This window comes from Scyliorhinus torazame, chromosome 10 (genome assembly GCF_047496885.1).
Source record: "Scyliorhinus torazame isolate Kashiwa2021f chromosome 10, sScyTor2.1, whole genome shotgun sequence".
Lineage (NCBI taxonomy): Eukaryota > Metazoa > Chordata > Chondrichthyes > Carcharhiniformes > Scyliorhinidae > Scyliorhinus > Scyliorhinus torazame.
Genome location: NC_092716.1, coordinates 253,115,524 through 253,136,547, shown reverse-complemented (window position 1 = coordinate 253,136,547; position 21,024 = coordinate 253,115,524). Strand labels below are relative to the sequence as shown.

At 48.6% G+C, this 21,024-nt stretch overlaps 1 protein-coding gene across 10 annotated transcripts in view; it reads left to right on the top strand.

Annotated features, from left to right (window-relative positions):
* Positions 1-20,823, top strand: part of ano5a (anoctamin 5a) — a 240,772-nt gene extending 219,949 nt beyond the window's left edge. For all 10 annotated transcript variants that reach the window (XM_072466684.1, XM_072466682.1, XM_072466680.1 and 7 more), the window contains 5 exons: positions 756-886; positions 4,232-4,437; positions 6,853-7,022; positions 10,710-10,815; positions 12,994-20,823. In XM_072466684.1, the coding sequence (XP_072322785.1) occupies positions 756-886; positions 4,232-4,437; positions 6,853-7,022; positions 10,710-10,815; positions 12,994-13,221 (841 nt within the window). In that variant the 3' untranslated portion in view covers positions 13,222-20,823. The remainder of the gene's footprint in view (positions 1-755; positions 887-4,231; positions 4,438-6,852; positions 7,023-10,709; positions 10,816-12,993) is intronic.
* The last annotated feature ends 201 nt before the right edge of the window (positions 20,824-21,024 follow it).

The following is a 21,024-nucleotide window of genomic DNA, read 5'->3' as shown; positions in this document are numbered from 1 at the left end:
GTGGAATGCCCTGCCTGCAACAGTAGTGGACTCGCCAACACTAAGGGCATTCAAATGGTCATTGGATAGACATATGGACGATAAGGGAATAGTGTAGATGGGCTTTAGAGTGGTTTCACAGGTCGGCGCAACATCGAGGGCCGAAGGGCCTGTACTGCGCTGTAATGTTCGATGTTCTATGAATGGGTTGGATTACGTGGAGAGGTTGAGCAGACTGGGACTGTACTCGTTGGAATTTAGAAGGATGAGGGGGGATCTTCTAGAAACATATAAAATTATGAAGGGAATAGATAGGATAGATGCGGGCAGGTTGTTTCCACTGGTGGGTGAAAGCAGAACTAGGGGGCATAGCCTCAAAATAAGGGGAAGTAGATTTAGGACTGAGTTTAGGAGGAACTTCTTCACCCAAAGGGTTGTGAATCTATGGAATTCCTTGCGCAGTGAAGCAGTAGAGGCTCCTTCATTAAATGGTTTTAAGATAAAGCTAGATAGTTTTTTGAAGAATAAAGGGATTAAGGGTTATGGAGTTTGTGCCGGAAAGTGGAGCTGAGTCCACAAAAGATCAGCCATGATCTCATTGAATGGTGGAGCAGGCTCGAGGGGCCAGATGGCCTACTCCTGCTCCTTGTTCTTATGTATCCCATACGCCTTCTTAAGCACCTTATACCTGCCCTGGTACTGTCGCTTTCCTAACACAGGAACCAGAGAACTCTCAGCACAAGAGACAATTACCTTTTTCATTCCTATTTCTGCAGCTGGATGAAAAACTGGTGGGTGAGTCGGAACGCCAGGCATCACCCGGAGAGGCTGTATTCCCGCTGGGAACAGGATCATGACTTGCAAGACATGGGCCAGTTTGGCCTCTTCTATGAATATCTGGAAATGGGTGAGTGAAACAACTGATTAACATCACCTTTGCTCGGTCGATAACCAGGGGAGCAGTGTTCCTGATCCAGAACTGACCTGTACATTTTCTGGGTCCATCGCTCAGTTCCAGCTCCTGTCACAAAGGCCTTTCTTTCACAAGGTAGGGTCACCCAATTCCACGCTAGCTCAGCTCCCACATTTCGATAAAATAGTTTTGTATTTTTGACACCCTTCAATCTCCCTGCATGAAGCAGACAAGGGATTTATTCTAAAGGTTTTTCCAATGCTGCTTTCTTACTGGCTATTGGAATGCTTCCGGGATGCTTCGCAGAACTTCTTGTTTTCCATTTGCCCCACCTCCTGATAAAGGGTTGATTAGAGAAGGGATATCTTGGTATGCGTCCCGGGTCCTGTAGTTTGGCAGGTTCTAGCTTTTGCAATGCCACCATAGACCCATATATTTTAAACTGAAGACTAGATATCATGAGTTAATAGTGGCGCGATTCTCCGCGCCCGCGACTAAGTGCCCACGCCGTCTTGAATGGCGTCGAGGTTCACGACGGCGCGAAACGGCCCCGATCTCGCCCGACTCAGGGCCCGAAAATGGGCTAGGATCGGGGCCGCGAGAAACTCGGGGGGGCGTGTTGCGAAAGCAGCGTCGTCAGCGCGCGCCGGGCGGCACCGCTTAAATGACGCGGCCGGCGCCGCGTAACTGGCATAACTGGCGTCACCTGCGCATGCGCGGTTGCCGTCCTCTCCAAGGCCGCCCCACAAGAAGATGTCAGATGAATCTTGCGGGCAGCGGAGGAAAGGAGGTCCTCCTTCAGAGAGGCCGGCCCGCCGATCGGTGGGCACCGATCGCGGGCCAGACCCCTTTTGAGTCCTACCCCGGTGAAAGAACCCCCCTCGCTCCCCCACAGGCCGCCCCCCCCAGCGATCCCGCGCTGTTTCCGCCGGCAGCGACCAGGTGTGGATGGCGTCAGCGGGAAGCCGTCGTTTTGGGCAGGCCACTCGGCCCATCCGGGCCGGAGAATAGCGGGTGTAGCGGAGAATCGCCATTTTGGGTGTCCCGGGCGATTCTCCGGCCTGCGCCGTGCAGAACTCGACGGGGCCGTTTTCGCCGCTTGGATGAATCGCGGGAGGGCGTCGGACCGGCGACGTGGGGAAAAATGGTGCGCCAGGCGATTCTCCCAACCGGCGCGGGAGCAGAGAATCGCGCCCTATGTTGTCCCACTGGAGTCGAATTGGATCAGGAAGCAATTCCAAATTTATGCATGGCGAGGAATACGAGGGAATCCCGAGGGAATCCCCCTGTCGCACCCTCATTTTGAGCGGGTAGCCCGCTAGCGAGGCACCGCGGCCGCCCCCCCCCAGCACACACGCATCGCAACGCAGTGTCATCGTCCCCCCGCCCCCCATACCTCCTCCTCCCCAGATCACGGATCAGCCCCCCACCCCTGGGTTTTCTGGATCCACCCCCTCTTCCCTCAAACATGGGGCGACCCAACCCACATCCCCCCGCCCTCAGGGACCCCCTGGATAGGGGAACTCCCCCTGAAACCCTCTAACTAAAGAGACCCCCCACAGAGACCACCGAAATAAAGGAACTCACACAAAAACTCCTTAACTAAATGGAACCCCCCAGAGATCCCCTAACAAAAGGTTGACCTCCCCAGATACCCCTGAAATGAAGGGACCCCCCCACCCCCAGAGACCCCTAACAAAAGGACTCTTCCAGTCTTGGTCCGCGGCCTCATGATTCACATCTCAGAGGACCAGAGAATCGCGAGGGCCCGGAGACACTGGTGTGGGGTCTGCTAAGCATCTTCGCGCGGGCGTGAACTCCGATCCTGCTGTCAGCGGGGGGCCGGAGCATAGCGGTAATTCCAGCGCCTGGCGCGAGCCTCAATATTGGCCGGACGCTCGATTCTCCACCCGATCACGATCCGTGTTGCCAGCATTGTGGGACGGAGAATCTAGCCCAGTGTTCAGCTGAAGAATCTGAAAGAGTAGGATTTCCTCTGTTCAATTTGATTTGTTTCCTGTTTCCTGTTGTGTCCTTTGAGCAAGAAGCCTATTGAAAACATGCTTCAAATTGAACTGAGATACCCCCATGTAAACATCTTCAAATCCTGCCTGACCAATTAGTGGTTTACTTCGCTGCACTTACAGTCACAGGCCGTATGCTTTCCTACCCATGATACTCGGCAGAAATGGTAGAAGTGGAAAGTATATTGCTGAAAAAAAGAGAGATATTTTGTTGAAGCTTTTCACTTTGCACTCATCAGGACAATTCACAAGACTACCAAATGAAAAGATAAAAAACAACAATTATGCTGTATGAGATGAGAAAGCTGATTGGTTGGCAAGTGGGCTCTGATTGGTAGAGACGTTGCCATGGAGAATACTCCCATTGATGATGACTGAGTGTTAACTGCCAAGCATTGTTTGAAATTTAAACCAGGCAGTTTGACTCTGATTGATCAAGGCACTGCCATGAGGAATGAACCAGCAAATGGATGTCACTTATTTTGTGTAGCTGAAACAGGCGCAATGTGTGTACATGTTCTTTCTGTCTGCAAAGATCAGGCCTCTGTGTATTAATGCATGTAGCATCCAGTATACCCAAAAGCACCACGGTGGAGCCTGACTGAGAATCTTTATTTTGTTGTCAGCGTAAGTCTGGACACACTGAGGATTATTTAGAAAATGTCCAATCACAGAATGGCATCTAATGTTGGACACTGTGTGCGGGATTTACCAACCGTGTGTTTCTCGGTGGTGGAGGCGGCCCGCCAACGGGATCGACCGTCCCCGCCATTCCCAACGGGATTTCCCATTGACAGCACCCCTCGCCACCGGGAAACCTGTACACCGGCTGTTCCCAATGGACAAGGTACCGACTGACCCAAACCAGCTGGCAGACAACTAATGGAGTATTCAGAAAGAAAAGTTAAGATAGAAAGGCCTCAGAACAAAAATGGGAGGTTGGATTGATTTGAAAAGTAAATATGATAGAAAGTGTTAAAGAAAAAAAATGGACGACAAAGAGGAGGAAATAAAATATAATACCCCAAAGTGAACATTGGAGATGGGAATTTATTTGGGCTTGGCAGCCATTTTGTTGGCTCCAATTTTATCAAAAGCAATTAAAATGCTAATTTGATGGAACTCTTTCCAGATTATACTCGCCACTCCCATTTTAATTATTGTAAATTGTGTAAATGAAGACGGTTTCTGGGTTCCTGTTTTTTTCTCCTGCTTCAAAATTGGAAGCCATTTCTCCTTTGTGTACAGTAAGTGATTGAAGACGCTGATGATTTGGAAGGGTTTCAGTTATGTTGTCTGATATCTTGCGTTGCAGTCATCCAGTTTGGATTTGTCACTCTCTTTGTGGCCTCGTTCCCTCTGGCACCTGTTCTTGCTCTGATGAACAACATCGTAGAGGTCCGCGTGGATGCCTGGAAATTTGTCACACAGTTCAGAAGACCCATGGCAGCAAAGGCCCACAGTATAGGGATATGGCATCAGATTCTGAATGGCATAGCCATCTTTTCTGTGGTTACGAATGTAAGTATAGTGCCAAGGTGTAGTAGCATGAATTCCTAATGCAAACTTTTCCTGGAAGAGTGCACCTTCAAGGTCCTTTCTCGTGCCAAGTCACCTTTCCCACTCTGCATCCGGACCGGAAAACGTTACCTCCACATGGCCGAGGACTTAGGAGTTACCCCAAATTGTACATCCAATGGCAAATTTCAGACTGTTGGTGTCAAGTAGAGTTCTAGAAACTCGTATTAGTGCAAGACCTAGAGCAGCATTCTGGAGCATAAGAACATTCAAAATAGAAGCAACAATAGGCAATGAGGTCCCTTACGCCTGCTCCACTTTTCAATACAATTGCATCTGATGGTCCACCTTAGCTCCACATTCCCACCCTATTCACACCGAAACCGTGTCAGACGTGAACAGAAAACACTCTGTTCCATCCAGCCTGGCCCACACAACTGTGTTTCACTGTTCACCACAATACACGCACTCCGCAGCCCAGCTGAAACGATGCGGTTCCTGGGAGGGGTGAGAAACCGTGGGGAGGATTCTCCATCCCGCCGCACCCGTTTTCCAGAGCGGCGCGCCCCCGCAGGCAGCGGGATCCTCCGTCCCATCAGCTGGCCAGTGGGGTTTCCCATTGTGGGCACCCCCATGCCATTGGGAAATCCGCGGGTGTGAGTGCATTGCCAATGAAGCGGAGGATCCCGTTGACGGAGAATCCAGCCCCGTGTAAGTCCGATTAAAAATCACTGGACAATTTTCCTGAAATTGATTTCAGATACATTCCAGAAGGCTGATTTCTGTTCATAACTAGGTGCTGGGAATAGGGTGGAATTTTGAAGAATAACTTAGAGATTTTCTTTCTCTTTGCACTCAGTTACATACATTTTGGAACAGTTATGGCAAATCATTGGGGGGAACAATAGGATTATTATTGTTCAAAGCGCTGAAGTTTCCAGCTTTCAGTTAATGGAGTCATACCTGGTACAGAGGAAGATGGTTGTGGTGATTGGAGGTCAATCATCTCAGGTCCAGGACATCACTGCAGGAGTTCCCCAGGGTAGTGTCCGAGGCCCAACCATCTTCAGCTGCTTCATCAATGACTTTCCCTTCATCAAATGTTGGAAGTGGGGTTGTTTGCAGATGACTGCACAATGTTCGTTATCATTCCTCAGATCTGATGCAATCCTTTCCCACATGCAGCAAGATCTGGACAATATCCAAGCTTGGGCTGATGAGTAGCAAGTAAAATCCAACACCACCACCAAGTGCCAGGCAATGACCATCTCCAACAAGAGAATTCAACCATTTATCCTTTACATTCAATGGCATTACTGTCACTGAATTCCCCCCTGGCAACTTCCTGGGGGGTTACTATTGACCAGAAACTGAATTGGGCTAGCCATATCAATACTGTGGTTACAAGGGCAGGTCAGAGACTAGGAATTCAATAGCTCACCTCCTGACTCCCCAAAGCCTGTTCAGCATCGACAAGGCACAAGTCTGGAGCGCAATCGAATACTCCTCACTCGCCTGGATGAGTGCAGCTCCAACATCGCCCAAAACCTCACGCCACCCAGGACAAACCAGTCCATTGGATTGGCACCCCATCCATTCCCTCCACCACCGATATACAATGACAGCTGTGTGCACCAGCTACAACATGCACTGCAGGAACTCACCAGGTTCCTTAGGCAGCACCTTCCACACATGCAATCTCTACTATCTCAAAGGACAAGGGCAGCAGATAGAACATAGAACTTACAGTGCAGAAGGAGGCCATTCGGCCCATCGTGTCTGCACCGAACCAGTTAAGCCCTCACTTCCACCCTATCCCCATGACCCAATAACCCCTCCTAACCTTTTTTGGTCACTAAGGGCAATTTATCGTGGTCCATTCACCTAACCTGCACGTCTTTGGACTGTGGGAGGAAACCGGAGAACCCGGAGGAAACCCACGCAGATATGGGGAGAACGTGCAGACTCCGCACAGTGACCCAGCAGGGAATCGAACCTGGGACCCTGGCGCTGTGAAGCCACAGTGCTAATCACTTGTGCTACCGTGCTGCCCATGGGATGCATGGGAACACCAGCACCTGCAAGTTCCCCCCCAAGCCCCACACCACCCTGATGAGGAAATACATAGCCGTTCATTCACTGTCGCTGGGTCGGAGTCCTGGAACCCTGGAGCTCCCTCCCTAACAGCACTGTGGGTGTAGCTACACCTCCAGCATTGCAAGCAGTTCAAGAAAGCAGCTCAGCGCCAACTTCGGTAGGGCAATTAGGGCTGGGTAACAAATGCTGGCCGAGCCACCGATACTGACATCCCGTGAATGAATGAAAAAAAAGTGACATATTTATAAATGGACTGCAATTTACTTATGTAGAAAAAAACAGAACTGGCCAAATTGAATGACTTCTTTCCTATTCGTTTAGGCTTTCATTGTCGCCTTCACCTCTGATATGATCCCCCGTTTAGTTTACAAATATGCATATTCTCAGAATGCTCAACTGCCAATGAAAGGCTACATAAACGACAGTCTGTCAATCGCCAATGCCTCACTTTTAGTACCTGGTACACAGGATAAAGATATCACCACCTGCAGGTAAGAATGGAACAAACACTTCTAACTTTCTTTTCCGGCTCAGCAGATCACCAATGGCACATCATTTAGATATGTCTTCTTTTTAAAATATTTTAATTAGGGTTTTGACATGTGGGGTGGGATTTACCGACCAACGCACCGCGTGTTTTTAGGCGGCAGAGGCGGCCCACCAACGGGATTTACCGACCCGGCTGTTGTCAACGGGATTTTGCACCACGCGTCCCCATCTAAAATAGGTCCCAGTTCCCCCTCCCATTTTACTGGCAGTTCATCCAGCGGGGGCCACCTCCATTGACAAGATCTGCCCATAGATGCCAGAAATGTTGTGTTCCCCCCCCCCCCCCCCCCCCCACCAAACCCTGTGAGTGATGGGAGGGTGTGGGGTCGAGGGGAATGTCGGAAATGTTTTCCGAACAAAATCACGTATTTTGAGGTAAAATGGAACAGGTCCAGTCCTTAAAGTTGAAACTTTGTTGATAACTCCGCCAAACCGTCCCTTCGCAAACACATCCCCGAAACTCTCAAGGCCCTTTCCCTCCAAAACCCTGGACATCACGTCCAAACTCGATGATACAAATAGGTGGTTGCCACAGATAGAGGCCTTGCAATGACATGGAGTCCAATTCGCAATGCTGCCTAAATTGCCTGCGAGCGGACACCACCACCGGGTTCGAAGAATACTTCACCGGAGAGAAAGCGAGCAAGGCTGTAACCAAAGCCCTTCAATTCGAGCCCCTACAACTGCTCCATCTGTCACCATTTGGAGCTTGGCTCCTCCGTACCTTTTCAGTGTTGGTTGGCCAATAGTAAAAGAGCAAGTTGGTTAACATTGGGCGTGATTCCCCCAGCCCTGCGCCAGGCCGGAGAATCGCCGCAGCCGCGCTACCCCGCCCCAACGCTGGCGGCGATTCTCCGAGGTGCGGAGAATCAGCGCCGGCGCGTTTGCCGTGGTGCCGGACGCGGGCCGCTATCCGCGGCAGGGCCGCCCATCTCCAGCCCGGATGGGCTGAGCGGCCGCGCGGAAATAGCAGAATCCTGCCGGCGCCGTTCACCCCGGTCGCTGCCGGCGGGGATTCTGCACGAAGGGTCAGGGAGCGGCCCGTGGGGGGGCTCCGTGCCCGGGGGGGGGGGGGGGGGGGGGGGGGCCTCCGATGGGTTCTGGCCCGCGATTCGGGCCCACCAACCGGTGGGCCGGCGTTCCCCCCCCCCCCCCCCGGTGGGGGCCAGAATCGGTAGTCCCCGCGCCCATTTCACAACGGCGCGAACACTTAGTCTCCATTTCGGAGAATCGCGCCAATGAGATCCCCCGACTGCCGGATCATCTGAAGGAATACCCTACGGATTCTTGGGGTCTTCCTGGCCCAAAGGAAGGAGGCCACTAACTTATTGATCCTAACAAAAAAAGATTTATGATGGCAGCACGGTGTCGCAGTGGGTTAGCCCTGCTGCCTCATGGCGCCGACATCCCAGGTTCGATCCCGGCTCTGGGTCAGTGTCCTTGTGGAGTTTGCACATTCTCCCCGTGTTTGCGTGGGTTTCGCCCCCACAACCCAAAGATGTGCAGGGTAGGCGGATTGAACACGCTAAATTGCCCCTTAATTGGAAAAACAATTAATTGGGTACTCTAAATTTATTTTAAAAAAGGAGAAGAAAAAAAAACGATTTCGGGAGACGCTGAAAAAGAAATAAAAACATTGGGAGGATGTTCATTTTTGTAGTCTGGATCGATTGCCCTTCAGTACTTCCTGCAGACTCAACGGGGCCTCCAACTCTTCCTGTCTCTCTCTCTCCGTCTCTCCACGACCGACAAGGACAACCCATCTCAGAACACCGACATGACGGAACTAGTCAGTTTCCTGCAAAATGTCTCAAAAGCCACATGAGCTTCACTCGGGCGGAAACCAAGCTGCCGCGCAAGTTCTTGATCTGTAAGATCTCCCAGGAAGCTGCCTGCCGCCCCAGATGATGGGCTAATAGGTGGTTGGCCTTCGCCCCATACCCTGGAGCGCCACAGCTGGCTCACTTCCTTCACTGTGGATAACAGATCAACCTGCGTTTGCAGCTGCTTCCTGTTCACCAGCAACTCCGGAGTAGGATCACACGAATATCGGCGATCCGTCTCAAGAATTGCACCCACCAGTCTCTGCTGCTCCACCCCCACCGTCCTATCTAAATGCGCCATTTGGAGATTGCCTCCCTTTTTACAATCGGCTGAAGGGCTTCCCACAGCAAGCAGGGGAAGACAGAATCATTCCTAATATCCATAGAATCCCAACAGTGCAGAGGGAGGCCATTCAGCCCATTGGGTCTGCGTCGGTCCTTGCTCCAATAGAGCACCCTACCACTCCTAGCCCTGTAACCCCACCTAACCATTGGGCAATTTAGCATGGTCAATTCATCTCACCTGCACATCTTTGGACCGTGGGAAGAAACCGGAGCACCCGGAGGAAACCCACGCAGACACGGGGAGAACGTGCAGACTCCACACAGTCACCCAAGGTCAGAATCATCCCTGGGACCCTGGCGCTGTGAGGCAGCAGTGCTAACCACTGTGCCACCGTGCTGCCCCAGAATTTAATATACTCCTCGATGGTCGTGGAAATGCGCTCACAAACACCCTGTCCGCTAACAGCGCTATATCCAACCTTCATGGTGGGTGCTAACTGGAACCTGTCCCCAAGACCGTCCACACAATGTGGAGCACGGTCCGAGATTACGATTGCCGAGTATTCTGATCTCCGCCCCCAAGTTAGAATGGACCCACCCAATAGGAAGAATCAATCCCGGAATAGACCTTATGCACATGGGAGATGAACAAAATCTCTTTTGTGCAAAAACTGCCAGGGGTCTGCCCGCCACCGACCCCCCCAATCTGTTCCATAAACACCTGAAGCGCCTTTGTCACACCCGAGAGAGCAAATGATTTAGGCCTAGATCGATCTTAGGATCCAATACACAGTCGAAGTCCCCTCCAAAGACCAGTTGGTGCATGTCCAAGTCATGAATGGAAGCCAACGCCAGCACGGTGGCGCAGTGGTTAGCATTGCTGCTTCATGGCGCCGAAGACCAGAGTTCGATCCCGGCCCCGGGTCACTGTCCGCGTGGAGTTTGCACATTCTCCCCGGGTCTGCGTGGGTCTCATCCCCACAACCCAAAGATGTGCAGGGTAGGTGGATTGGCCACCCCACAGGAGGTCCCAGGGACCTCTCAAAAGGTAAGCGGAGCTGCTCAGTGCAGGAAATGAAGCTCCGCCGAAGCTGGGTAGCGAGGTCGGTCCTGGTGCTACAAGCGCCAGGAAACAGCTCGCTAAACCTGCCCACAACACGATTCTGTTTTTCTTTTCGGTAAATCACAACCGTAATCCCCTTTACACACAGCAGCCTTCACCTTGGAAAGTATCTGACAGTCCCACAAAGACATTTATTGATCAGACTGACCGTTCCCAATGTGAAAAGTCAACTGAAACCCGAGTCCCCAAGCACACAAATGTGCAGCAAAATCTCCTGAGCTTGCAAATGAAGGCATCTACCCGGGAGTCACAGCTCCTGGGATTTTAGTGTTTCGACTTTTACTTCTCCCTCCGCCCCCCAACAAGAAGTTGTAAAGGCCCCATATATGACAGCAGTCTGAACTGTATTTTCTATTTTGCATAAATGTTTAGCATCAGATTACTTTTCAATGTTGCAGGTATAAGGACTATCGTTACCCGTTGGGACACGAGTTCCAATACAAGCACAACATGCAGTTCTGGCACATTTTGGCTGCGAAAATGGCTTTCATTATCATCTTAGAGGTATCATTAAATCCTGCTACTATGCTGTAATCTCTGATTCTAAAATGTAAGTGGCTGGAAAATGAAATGTGTCCAAAATTGGGGGCAATTTGACATGTCACAGCCTGTTAATGGTCATTTGTATTACCACTGGGTTGTCTGCATTGGATGGGTGATATTCAGCTTCACAGTGTGGCCTGCCTAACCACCTCTGAGAGGGTCAGCAAGGTTAAAGTTTCCACTTGTGTGGCAGTAATGTTGGGTATCCACCAGCACTTCGGGTGGGAACTCCAAACAGGGCAGCTGGAATCTGGCTCACTGCAGGAAGTGCTTTACTATCCACAATTTGTTTTTTATTCTTTCATAGCATGGGGGCATCATCAGCCAGGCCCGCATTTATTGCCCCATCTCGAATTACCCATGAACTGAGTGGCTTGCTCGGCCAACTAGAGTCAACTGCATTACGGTGGGGTCTGGAGTCACATGTAGGCCAGACCGGGTAAGGACGGGCAGATTTGCTTCCCCAAAGGTGATGTGTTGGGTGCTCTGGATCCGTGGAACACATACAGGTCACCAACACTTGAAATAGTGCAACACTATTTTATTGAATCATTAGCTGTTTAACATACTCAGACTGTGGGTTTACACGATACTAGCTTTAACTAAAGACCTTTGCCTTGTCCTAACCAGTCGATGCACTCAGCACATGGTGAATGTCTGTGTTACAGGCTGTGAGCTCTGTCCTCCTAGCTAGCTGCAACTCGAATGAGTGGGAACTCTGATGCCCCCTGCCTTTATAGTGCATGTGCTCTAACTGGTGATTGGCTGCGGTGTTGTGTGTGTTGATTGGTGCCACTGTGTGTCCATCAGTGTGTGTCTGCACCATGATATACTGGTGTATATTATGACAAAAGGGATATGAGTGAACCGGATGGATTTGCCAATTGACAATGGCAATCACTGGACTTGTAATTGCAGGTTATTTTCTATTTAATTCAAATTCAATCATCTGCCATGGCGGGCTAGATGAAAGTCTATTCTGTTGTTCGCCATTTATATGAAGCCATCTCCCACAAGCTGGTCCATCCACACACACACTGACCCATTCTACCCAGGTGAGGAGACAATGGAGAGACCAGGGAGTCTGGTGTGATAGTGATTGAAATCTGTCTGTTCCTTCAATGGCTCCTTCTTGAGTCAGCGACATGCCTATTTTCTTCGTCACAACATTCAGTGCTTTACAAAGCAGACAAGACGGCCTGTAAATCCCATTCTGCAACCTCATTCTCCTCTGGGTAATCTGTGCTGATCCAGAGCCTTGTTAAATTGGAATTAAGGTATATTGAGCATCTGCTAGTGGTCTGTTGGTGGAAGTGGCTCCAGCAGACCGTACTGCAGTGTAAACCACTCCTGTCGGAGTGAATGAGGTGAAGAATTCCTTTTTGATCGGCACATGCATCCTGATGTCAACATGACACCAAAAAAAAAAAGGAATTTATTGCATCATCTACATCGGGCATCGCCCAACAGGTCATCCGACAGCACTTCATAGGTGCTGAATGGTCAGAGGTGCCGTCAATACCTGAGACATTCAACTGAGGTTGCTTCACCTGTCCTGGGTGGAGGCTAAAGATTGCAATAGGGGCTGTTTAGCACAGGGCTAAATCGCTGGCTTTGAAAGCAGACCGAGATAGGCCAGCAGCACGGTTCGATTCCCGTAACAGCCTCCCCGAACAGGTGCCGGAATGTGGCGACTAGGGGCTTTTCACAGTAACTTCATTTGAAGCCTACTTGTGACAATAAGCGATTTTCATTTCAAGGCACTATAGGAAGAAAAGCAATGAAATGGAGCTCTCCTGGTTCCCTGACTGCCATTTATCCAGATCATAGGTTTTTTTAAAAAAGATTATCAGGTCATTTCTGGGATCTTGCTGTGCACACATTGGCTGCCTAATTTCCTGGGTCATTATTTAAGTGAAAATTATTTCTTTCTTTCTTAATATTTTGTGTTTCCCCGTGGTGGAATTATTAATGTCTAACTTGATACCGCTAGGTGTTACAGATTTCAGAAACTTCAGCCCCCAAAGTCCCCAAATTCAATAACTCTCTCTATCGGGCTTCTGCCATGAATTTCCAGTTTTCTCTGTTCCGCTCTGTAACGTGACGTGACAATGGCTCTTTTTTGCTGTTTAACTCCAGCATGTTGTCTTCCTGGTGAAGTTTGCAATCGCTGCACTGATTCCGGATGTCCCGAGCGAGGTGAAGGCTCGGATAAAACGGGAGAAATACTTAACACAGAAGATTCTGCACGAGTATGAGCTCAACAAACTCAAGGAGACGCTTACTGGCATGGCGGACTACGACGTAAATAGACAGGTGTCGGTACAGGCACAAAAGGTGGAGCTGCTGAAGGAGGAGTTGGTTTAAAATGTGATCAGAAAGGACATGTTTGTTTTTTGTTTGCAAAAAAAAACAATTGGTTTGTTTCTTTAACAATGAGGAACCTGCTACGATGGCATGGGATTTGATTCCAGGGATCGTGATGTTGCTGCCACTAATTCAGGTAGTATGTCCTAATATAGACTCCATGAGCTCCTGCTTTGAGTACAACCACAGGTAGGGCTTCTATCAGAGTAGCTTTACAAGCTGGAAATTAATGGTTTCTGTTGCCTTCCGAACTTACCATTCCCAATGGGGTAAGAAGAATGTCCATTGTTGACTGTTACGTTTTCCAAAATATAACCACAGTTGGTATATTGAAGAGCTCACATATAGGGTCAGGAAGGAGGGTGTCGACATGGCAGTCAAAAAATTATTTAATTCCTATCATCTTTTCTCATCAGAATAAGAAGCAATCTGGGTGAAATATCTTTCCATTTCTTGGTTTCACCCCTTCACTCAACTTTGTCGCCTGTACTCCTTCTTAGCCTCTTGCCCACCTTTCCCTCTTCTTTTTTTTTTTCTTACGTCTATCTTGTTTTGTCTCTTTTTGTCTGCGTTCTGCACAAATTCACCAGTGCGTCAACACTGCCCATAGCTAGGGCAGCACGGTGGAGCAGTGGTTAGCACTACAGTCTCACGGCGCCGAGGTCCCAGGTTCGATCCCGGCTCTGGGTCACTGTCCATGTGGAGTTTGCACATTCTCCCCGTGTTTGCGTGGGTTTCGTCCCCACAACCCAAAGATGTGCAGGGTAGGTGGATTGAACACGCTAAATTGCCACTTAATTGGAAAAAATGAATTGGGTACTCTAAATTTATTTTTAAAAACACTGCCCATAGCTTGTGACAACGGGGCGAAATGAAAAGCAAACTTGCACACTGTGAGCCAGAGTGGAAACTACTGGTAGACGCTGATGCATGAGTGTAACTACTGATCTCTTGTTAGCCATTTCGCTGATGTATTTTCTGGGGGGGAGGGGGGACACTACAGAAAATAGCCCTTTGTGCGCCCAAGGTACACTCTCATTCTTGTGATCCTTTTGCATGTGCTGGATACAGAAGCCATCAGTTTCTTTAAAATAGCTCGAGGGCTAGAGCTGAACAGGAGGCATCTCCTTATTCTTAACCAACACTTTAGCATTGGGTCATACTCTAGCTTCAGCTGGCAAGGAAGAAAATGTACCATTTATTTAAAACCAAAATGTGCTCTGGCAAGTTGCAATAAAACCGCCAGTATTTTAAAACCGGTGGGGTGTTTAAAGTGCAGAGTGAGTGCATTTTGTTCCAACAATAGATGTCCTGATCTGTAGCATGGGGCAGAGTTTTACGTTCCCCCGCCGGTAGGTTTGTAAGGGGTGTCTAGGTGTGATCAGAACATTTTTCGGGCAGCTTTCCCATCAGGTTCCCACCCACAATTTTGTATGCTTGGGACAGGTGAGGTCAAGGGCGGCCCGCCTGCCCTTATATCAGTTGAGCCCATTGATTGGCCACTTAAGAGCCGTTTCCCACCCAGCCTAAATTGCCAAGCTGGGAGGAGCTTCGTGGCAGAGGGGTGCCCAAAAAGGAACTGCGTTCAGACCTCGGGGCCCCCCATTGGCAGCCCCCTTTTAACATCAGGCGCTCCTTCAAAATTTCTAACTCCTGCGGAGTCTCTCTTCCACTCCGCCCACACCCCGGTCTCTCTGCCAATGCCCCCACTCCCCTGGGCCTCGCCTCACCTCCCCTCCCCACCCTGAGGCCCCCACACACTTACCTGGTCCTGGACTCCCAGGACCTAGACTCTAGAGACTACTTGCAATCCCAGACATGTCCACTGCAACCCCTGCGCTGCAGGGGGCCAATCTGATTGGCTGGCAGCTCTTTGAGCCTGGCCTTCCATCCGTGTGAGGGGCGAAAGTTCTATTCCAGCTAATTAACACTGTTGTTGGAATGTGAAATCACTGCGGGGCAGTGATGTGTTCTCCACCATCTCTTCAGAAGGGGGGGGGGGAGAAACCCCTCCATATCAAAAACCTTTCTTGAGGTCTGGTGAGGTTTAGCGACTGGCCTGAAATTGTGCCATTCTCCTGTCTGCCTGTGCCCCATCACTGTTCTACATTAAACCTAAAGATGCAGAAACCCTCTGTCTGCGATTTCACGGAGATGACCCACGTAGGCACTGGGTTACCCACCTAAAGGCCCGCCAAGTAGCCAGTGAGAATTACCTTCCTCCGATATGGCAAAAAAACATTTCTGGTTTGCCTGGTTATTCTGTAAATGGAAAGACTACCTCGAACAAGAACGAGTCCACCAGAGCGGATTCAGGATGATGGAACAGGTGACCAGCAACTTGTGTTACTGTTAGTGAATGGGCCTCGTGTGAAAGACAGGGTCAAATTTCTGACCGCTCTAACCAGGAGTTGTTTTAATGGCTGGAAGATGGCTGTGCGCAGGCAGTGTCTTGATGCAAGCATCCAGAGGCAAGGCTGCATTCCAGGAGCACTCATTAATACAGCCACATTTCTAGTTTCCTCCTAGACTCGCACAAAGACTTGATGGGAATATATGTTTGGTCCCCATTTTCAATATTTTTTTTTAAATGTCAATGTATAGAACGTTTTTAGAAAAAGCGAACTGACCTCAGGTCAGCTCTCAAAGGAGAGAGCAGCGTATGATCCTCTGGGACTGTGACAACATTTACATATATATATTCCAATAAAAAACACATTGGGCTGGATTCTCCGCCAGTGGGATGCTCCGGTTTTGTCGGCAGCCCGGGGGTTTCCCCAGGGCGTGGGGCTGACTCACGATGGGAAACCCCACTGACCGGCCGGTGTAACGGAGCATCCCGCCGCGGGCTGAGCCTGCGGGGCGGCGGGGCGGACAATCCAGCCCAATGTTTCAATTTCAAATCATTTTGATTGCAGTGAAGTTGGTAGTCGCGGAACATGACTGTTACAGGAAACTAGAGAACCAAACTAATGCGACACCGCTACCTGCTGATTGAGTTTCGGAGCCATGATATCATAGAATTTACAGTGCAGAAGGAGGCCATTCGGCCCATCGAGTCTGCACCAGCTCTTGGAAAGAGCACCCAACCCAAGGTCAACACCCTCACCCAATCCCCATAACCCAGTAACCCCACCCAACACTAAGGGCAATTTTGGACACTATGGGCAATTTATCATGGCCAATCCATCTAACCTGCACATCTTTGGACTGTGGGAGGAAACCGGAGCACCCGGAGGAAACCCACGCACACACGGGGAGGATGTGCAGACTCCACACAGTGACCCAAGCCAGAATCGAACCTGGGACCCTGGAGCTGTGAAGCAATTGTGCTATCTACAATGCTACCGTGCTGCCCCTAGGTCGCAGCTGTACAAAACTCTGCTGCGGCCGCATTTGGAGTATTGCGTGCAATTCTGGTCGCCGCATTATAGGAAGGATGTGGAAGCATTGGAAAGGGTGCAGAGCAGATTTACCAGAATGTTGCCTGGTATGGAGGGAAGATCTTATGAGGAAAGGCTGAGGGACTTGAGGCTGTTTTCGTTAGAGAGAAGAAGGTTAAGAGGTGACTTAATAGAGGCATACAAGATGATCAGAGGATTGGATAGGGTGGACAGTGAGAACCTTTTTCCTCGGATGGTGATGTTTAGCACGAGGGGACATAGCTTTAAGTTGAGGGGAGATAGATCTAAGGCAGATGTCAGAGGTAGGTTCTTTACTCCGAGAGTAGTAAGGGCGTGGAATGCCCTGCCTGCAACAGTAGTGGACTCGCCAACACTAAGGGCATTCAAATGGTCATTGGATAGACATATGGACGATAAGGGAATAGTGTAGATGGGCTTTAGAGTGGTTTCACAGGTCAGCGCAACATTGAGGGCCGAAGAGTCCTGTACTGCGCTGTAATGTTCTATGTTCTATGTTGAACAATCCAGGCTGGAAGCTTTCAATGTAGAGGATCGAGTGTGGGCAGCTGGACTAGGCCTCTCTATTGGGACGTGGGGTCCACCCACCACTGTGATGCCCTTGTGGTCAGCGGGTTTATTTCCCATTGAGGGTTCATCAAGAGGGACTTTGCCAAGGAATGAGGTCAGAATTAAGGCAGAGGTCAGACATGACGAGCGGCAACATGACCTCATCAAAGCTGCTGGTGAAGGCACGGTATTCTCAGCCCATCCACCAGTAAGACAAGTGGCAGGGAGTAGAACTGAGGGCATGTTTCCCATTTTACCGGCAACATTCACAGGGGGTACATGTTTTTGTTTTGGCAAAATAGGGGATTGGTAGGTAGTGTCCGCAAGCAAGTCTGTGCCCGCACCGTTCCATCTTCACCGCTAGTGACAGGTGCTCGGGGGGGGGAATTCAGACTGGCCTCTTTTGCAACAAGTTGCCTCTTAACATCACAAGTGAGCAATGAAAATGTCACTTGTCCCTCATTTGAACAGATTTTTGGTTTGCTTGGTGTAGGCCTAGATGTATATTAGACTCCGGGTTGATCAAAGTCTTTTCCACCCCATTTCATGCGGGGGGGGGGGGCGGCGGTTTTGAAATCCAGAAAAACAATAAAGGTGGTCATAAAACCTGCCTCCACTTGGCTGCTCAACTGATGGGAATTTGGATGTCTTTCGGGCCTGGGAAACAAAACACAGTTTCAGCCACCTGTAGCGGAAAGCTGGACCTCGCTCTGCTGCCTATTATCTGTCCCAGATTTATTTTCTTCCTGATAGCCATTTGAAAAGGATTCCAGCGCCAGTTCAATCTCGCCACTGAGAATTCTCTGATTCCACTTGCTTCTGTCCCACTGTCCCAACTTTGTTATCACAATGATCCGAGCATGTTTTTAGTTACTTTATAAACTGTCGCAAAAGCTTAAGGGTCCTTGTGTATAGAATTTAACGAAAGGAAATCATTAGGTCGCATGATGGAGCAGGGGAATGGTACTGTGAAAAAGGACTGAAAATTGGTCTTGCAATTAAAGCTGTGGGTGATCTTGTTCAAGCTAAGTTAAAAGTGGCAAATTAAGGTTACATACCAGATGTCTGACAGGGGTCTGTGCTGATAGCACCATTGTACTCAAAGATAGCCCATTAATGACATGAGTTGAGCTCAGAAATGGGAAACGTAACAGGATATTATCAAGATTTGGCAACGGTTGCTTCACTTGATCGCCCTCTTAACTCTCGGACTACTGGTTAACCTGTTTCTGTCCTTATGTTTAGACTCAGCTGCCTTAGGTTCCCACACCCATGCTTTCATTATCTCTAAAAGTCTAGAGGTTTGAAAGCTATGGTTTTACCTGATTACTGTACGCTACTGCCCATTCATTTGGAAGAATGGATTTTGACCTGCCTGGACATTGGTGTGAACAAAATGTGCGTTTCTCTATTTAAAATTGCTCAATTCAGTGAAAATGGCATGAATTTGTGACTTTTGGATGAAAGCTATGAAATGCGGTAAGAGACTTTTGTAAACCCACCTGTAAAATACCTAGAATCCATTTCTTTTTACTATGAAGTTAATAAGTCTTTTTATAAATCACATTATCAGTGACTCCAAAGCCAAAGAAATGGTGCAAATTGAGTATTTGCATGAATCCAGGTGCACAGGAGCTCGAAGACCGTCAGAAAATGGCTGGCTGCTAAATTAAGACTTCCAGGTGTTGACTGATAAAAATTCAGTGCAGCAAAACCGAGCCCAAACCAGATGTGATTGCAAAGCTGCCACTGACCGTGCGAAACCTTGCCACATGGTTGTTGTAATGCAACTCAAAATCATTTCTGCTCTGCCGGCACTGTCGTGGACATAGCGGAACAGCAATCCGCTGTTGAAAGAGAGAGCTGTGTACAATCTGGCGAGATTGGGATGAGCTAGTTACTAGAATAGAGTCAAATAGAATAAAATTTACAGTGCAGAAGTAGGCCATTCGGCCCATCGAGTCTATATCAGCCCTTGAAAGAGCACACTACCCAAGCCCAAACCTCCACCCTATCCCCGTAACCCAGCAACCCCACCTAACCTTTGGACACTACGGCGCAATTTATCATGGCCAATCCTCCTAACCTGCACATCTTTGGACTGTGGGAGGAAACCGGAGCACCTGGGGGAAACCCGCGCAGACACGGGGAGAACATAAAGACGCTGCACAGACAGTGACCCAAGACAGGAATCGAACCTGGGGCCCTGGCGCTGTGAAGCAACAGTGCTAACCACTGTGCTACCATGCCGCCCCTAGTATCCTTGGATACTAAAGTTACAACAAATACCAACAGCTTTCCCTGTCAATCCGTGCTTTCCTTACTGAGTGAAAGGTCCTCATTCACTTCACATTATGGGTGGCGCAACTAGCTATTCGTGGGGTGTGTGGGGGGGGGGGGGGGCAGGGGGGGGAAGAAAAAATACCCTGTGCAATAAGGCAAGCGGTAAATTCTAATTGAACATGTTTCCTCTGGGCAAGTGCTTTCCCTTGTATCTCTCACGCATCATTAGGAAAGGAGGTGAACATTCTCTAATCTACAAATATTACCCAATGTTTCTAAACATTTGCACTACAAAAATAATCAAGTATTGATGCATGTTCAGACCTGCAGAATTAGAACGGAAAATCAAAATCCATTAAAGCCACAAGGCTCCAAGGGGTATTCACAATTGACTATTGTGTGAAATGAGGTTGAAGCATGCATTTCATCCATCACTCTCAGAACGACTGTAAATATTATATATGCCTGCATCTAACCTGTAATAAAATAATAGTCCGAACCAGGACACTATAATGAGCGGTAACTTACTATCAACGCAACTTTAAATCAATCTTTCTTTTTAAATAAACACGGTGCCTTTGAAGGAAACCTTCAAGAAACAGATATATTTACATGATTGCAACACACTGTTTCAAAACCTTTCTCCGACTCGACACCAAGCCTTTTTCCCTGGCTGTAAACTCGATTTTAATTTGGAGGCATTTGTCCCTCTTTGCATCAGAGTAAACAGCAATTATGTTACTAAACCTGTTGCTGCTTTCTAGCAGTCGAATAAAAACTCCACACCAGAGGAAAGATGTGCCTCATGCCAATAATTCAACAAGCCATATATTTGTTTACAGTACCCGTTTCAAGCAGTATTGCCCTACTTTTGTGAATCCTGTTTGCATTGAGGTGTTTTTGTTTTTTGCCGAGCCCAAGCGGGACACCCTGAGCATTTTTGACTTTGGCAGCTGAAAATGGCTGGGGAAAAGAAACACCACAAAATGAGTCCAAGTATTTACTGAGTATTGGCTACGGTTATGTGTATATTTAAGAAAACCTTTTTTTGTTTCAATGAAGGAAAATTGAAAAAAAATGTAACGTGCTAGTTAGTAACAGTTTTTTTTAAATAATTTGTATAGTGTATTTTTGTAAACCCTTGTTTGCTGTCATTCTGACTCCCCCTCTCCTGCTCCAAGACTTCATTGTGGATATTTTACTGATACTCAATGTTGCTGGTTTTCAGTTCCCGAAGATTGTTTATTGTAAGACCATATTTGCCTTTTCAATGATACAACTGTGTTTATTTAAAATAACACATTTGCTTTGTACCTGACTTGACTGAAATAAAACATTTTACAATGTCGCGGCAGCTCGATGGATTTTTTTTTCCCCCTTGTGTTTTACCAGCATTCGCTATTCCAGCAATTTTCAATTTCTGGGTGATGCCCTCATGAGAGTTTGATTTTTCACTGAGGTTTTAGGATGGGGCATGAGAGGATCTGGTGTTGGTGAAGATCCAAGATTGAAGACTCTGGAAAGGTATCTCGCAAGGAGATTGTGCACA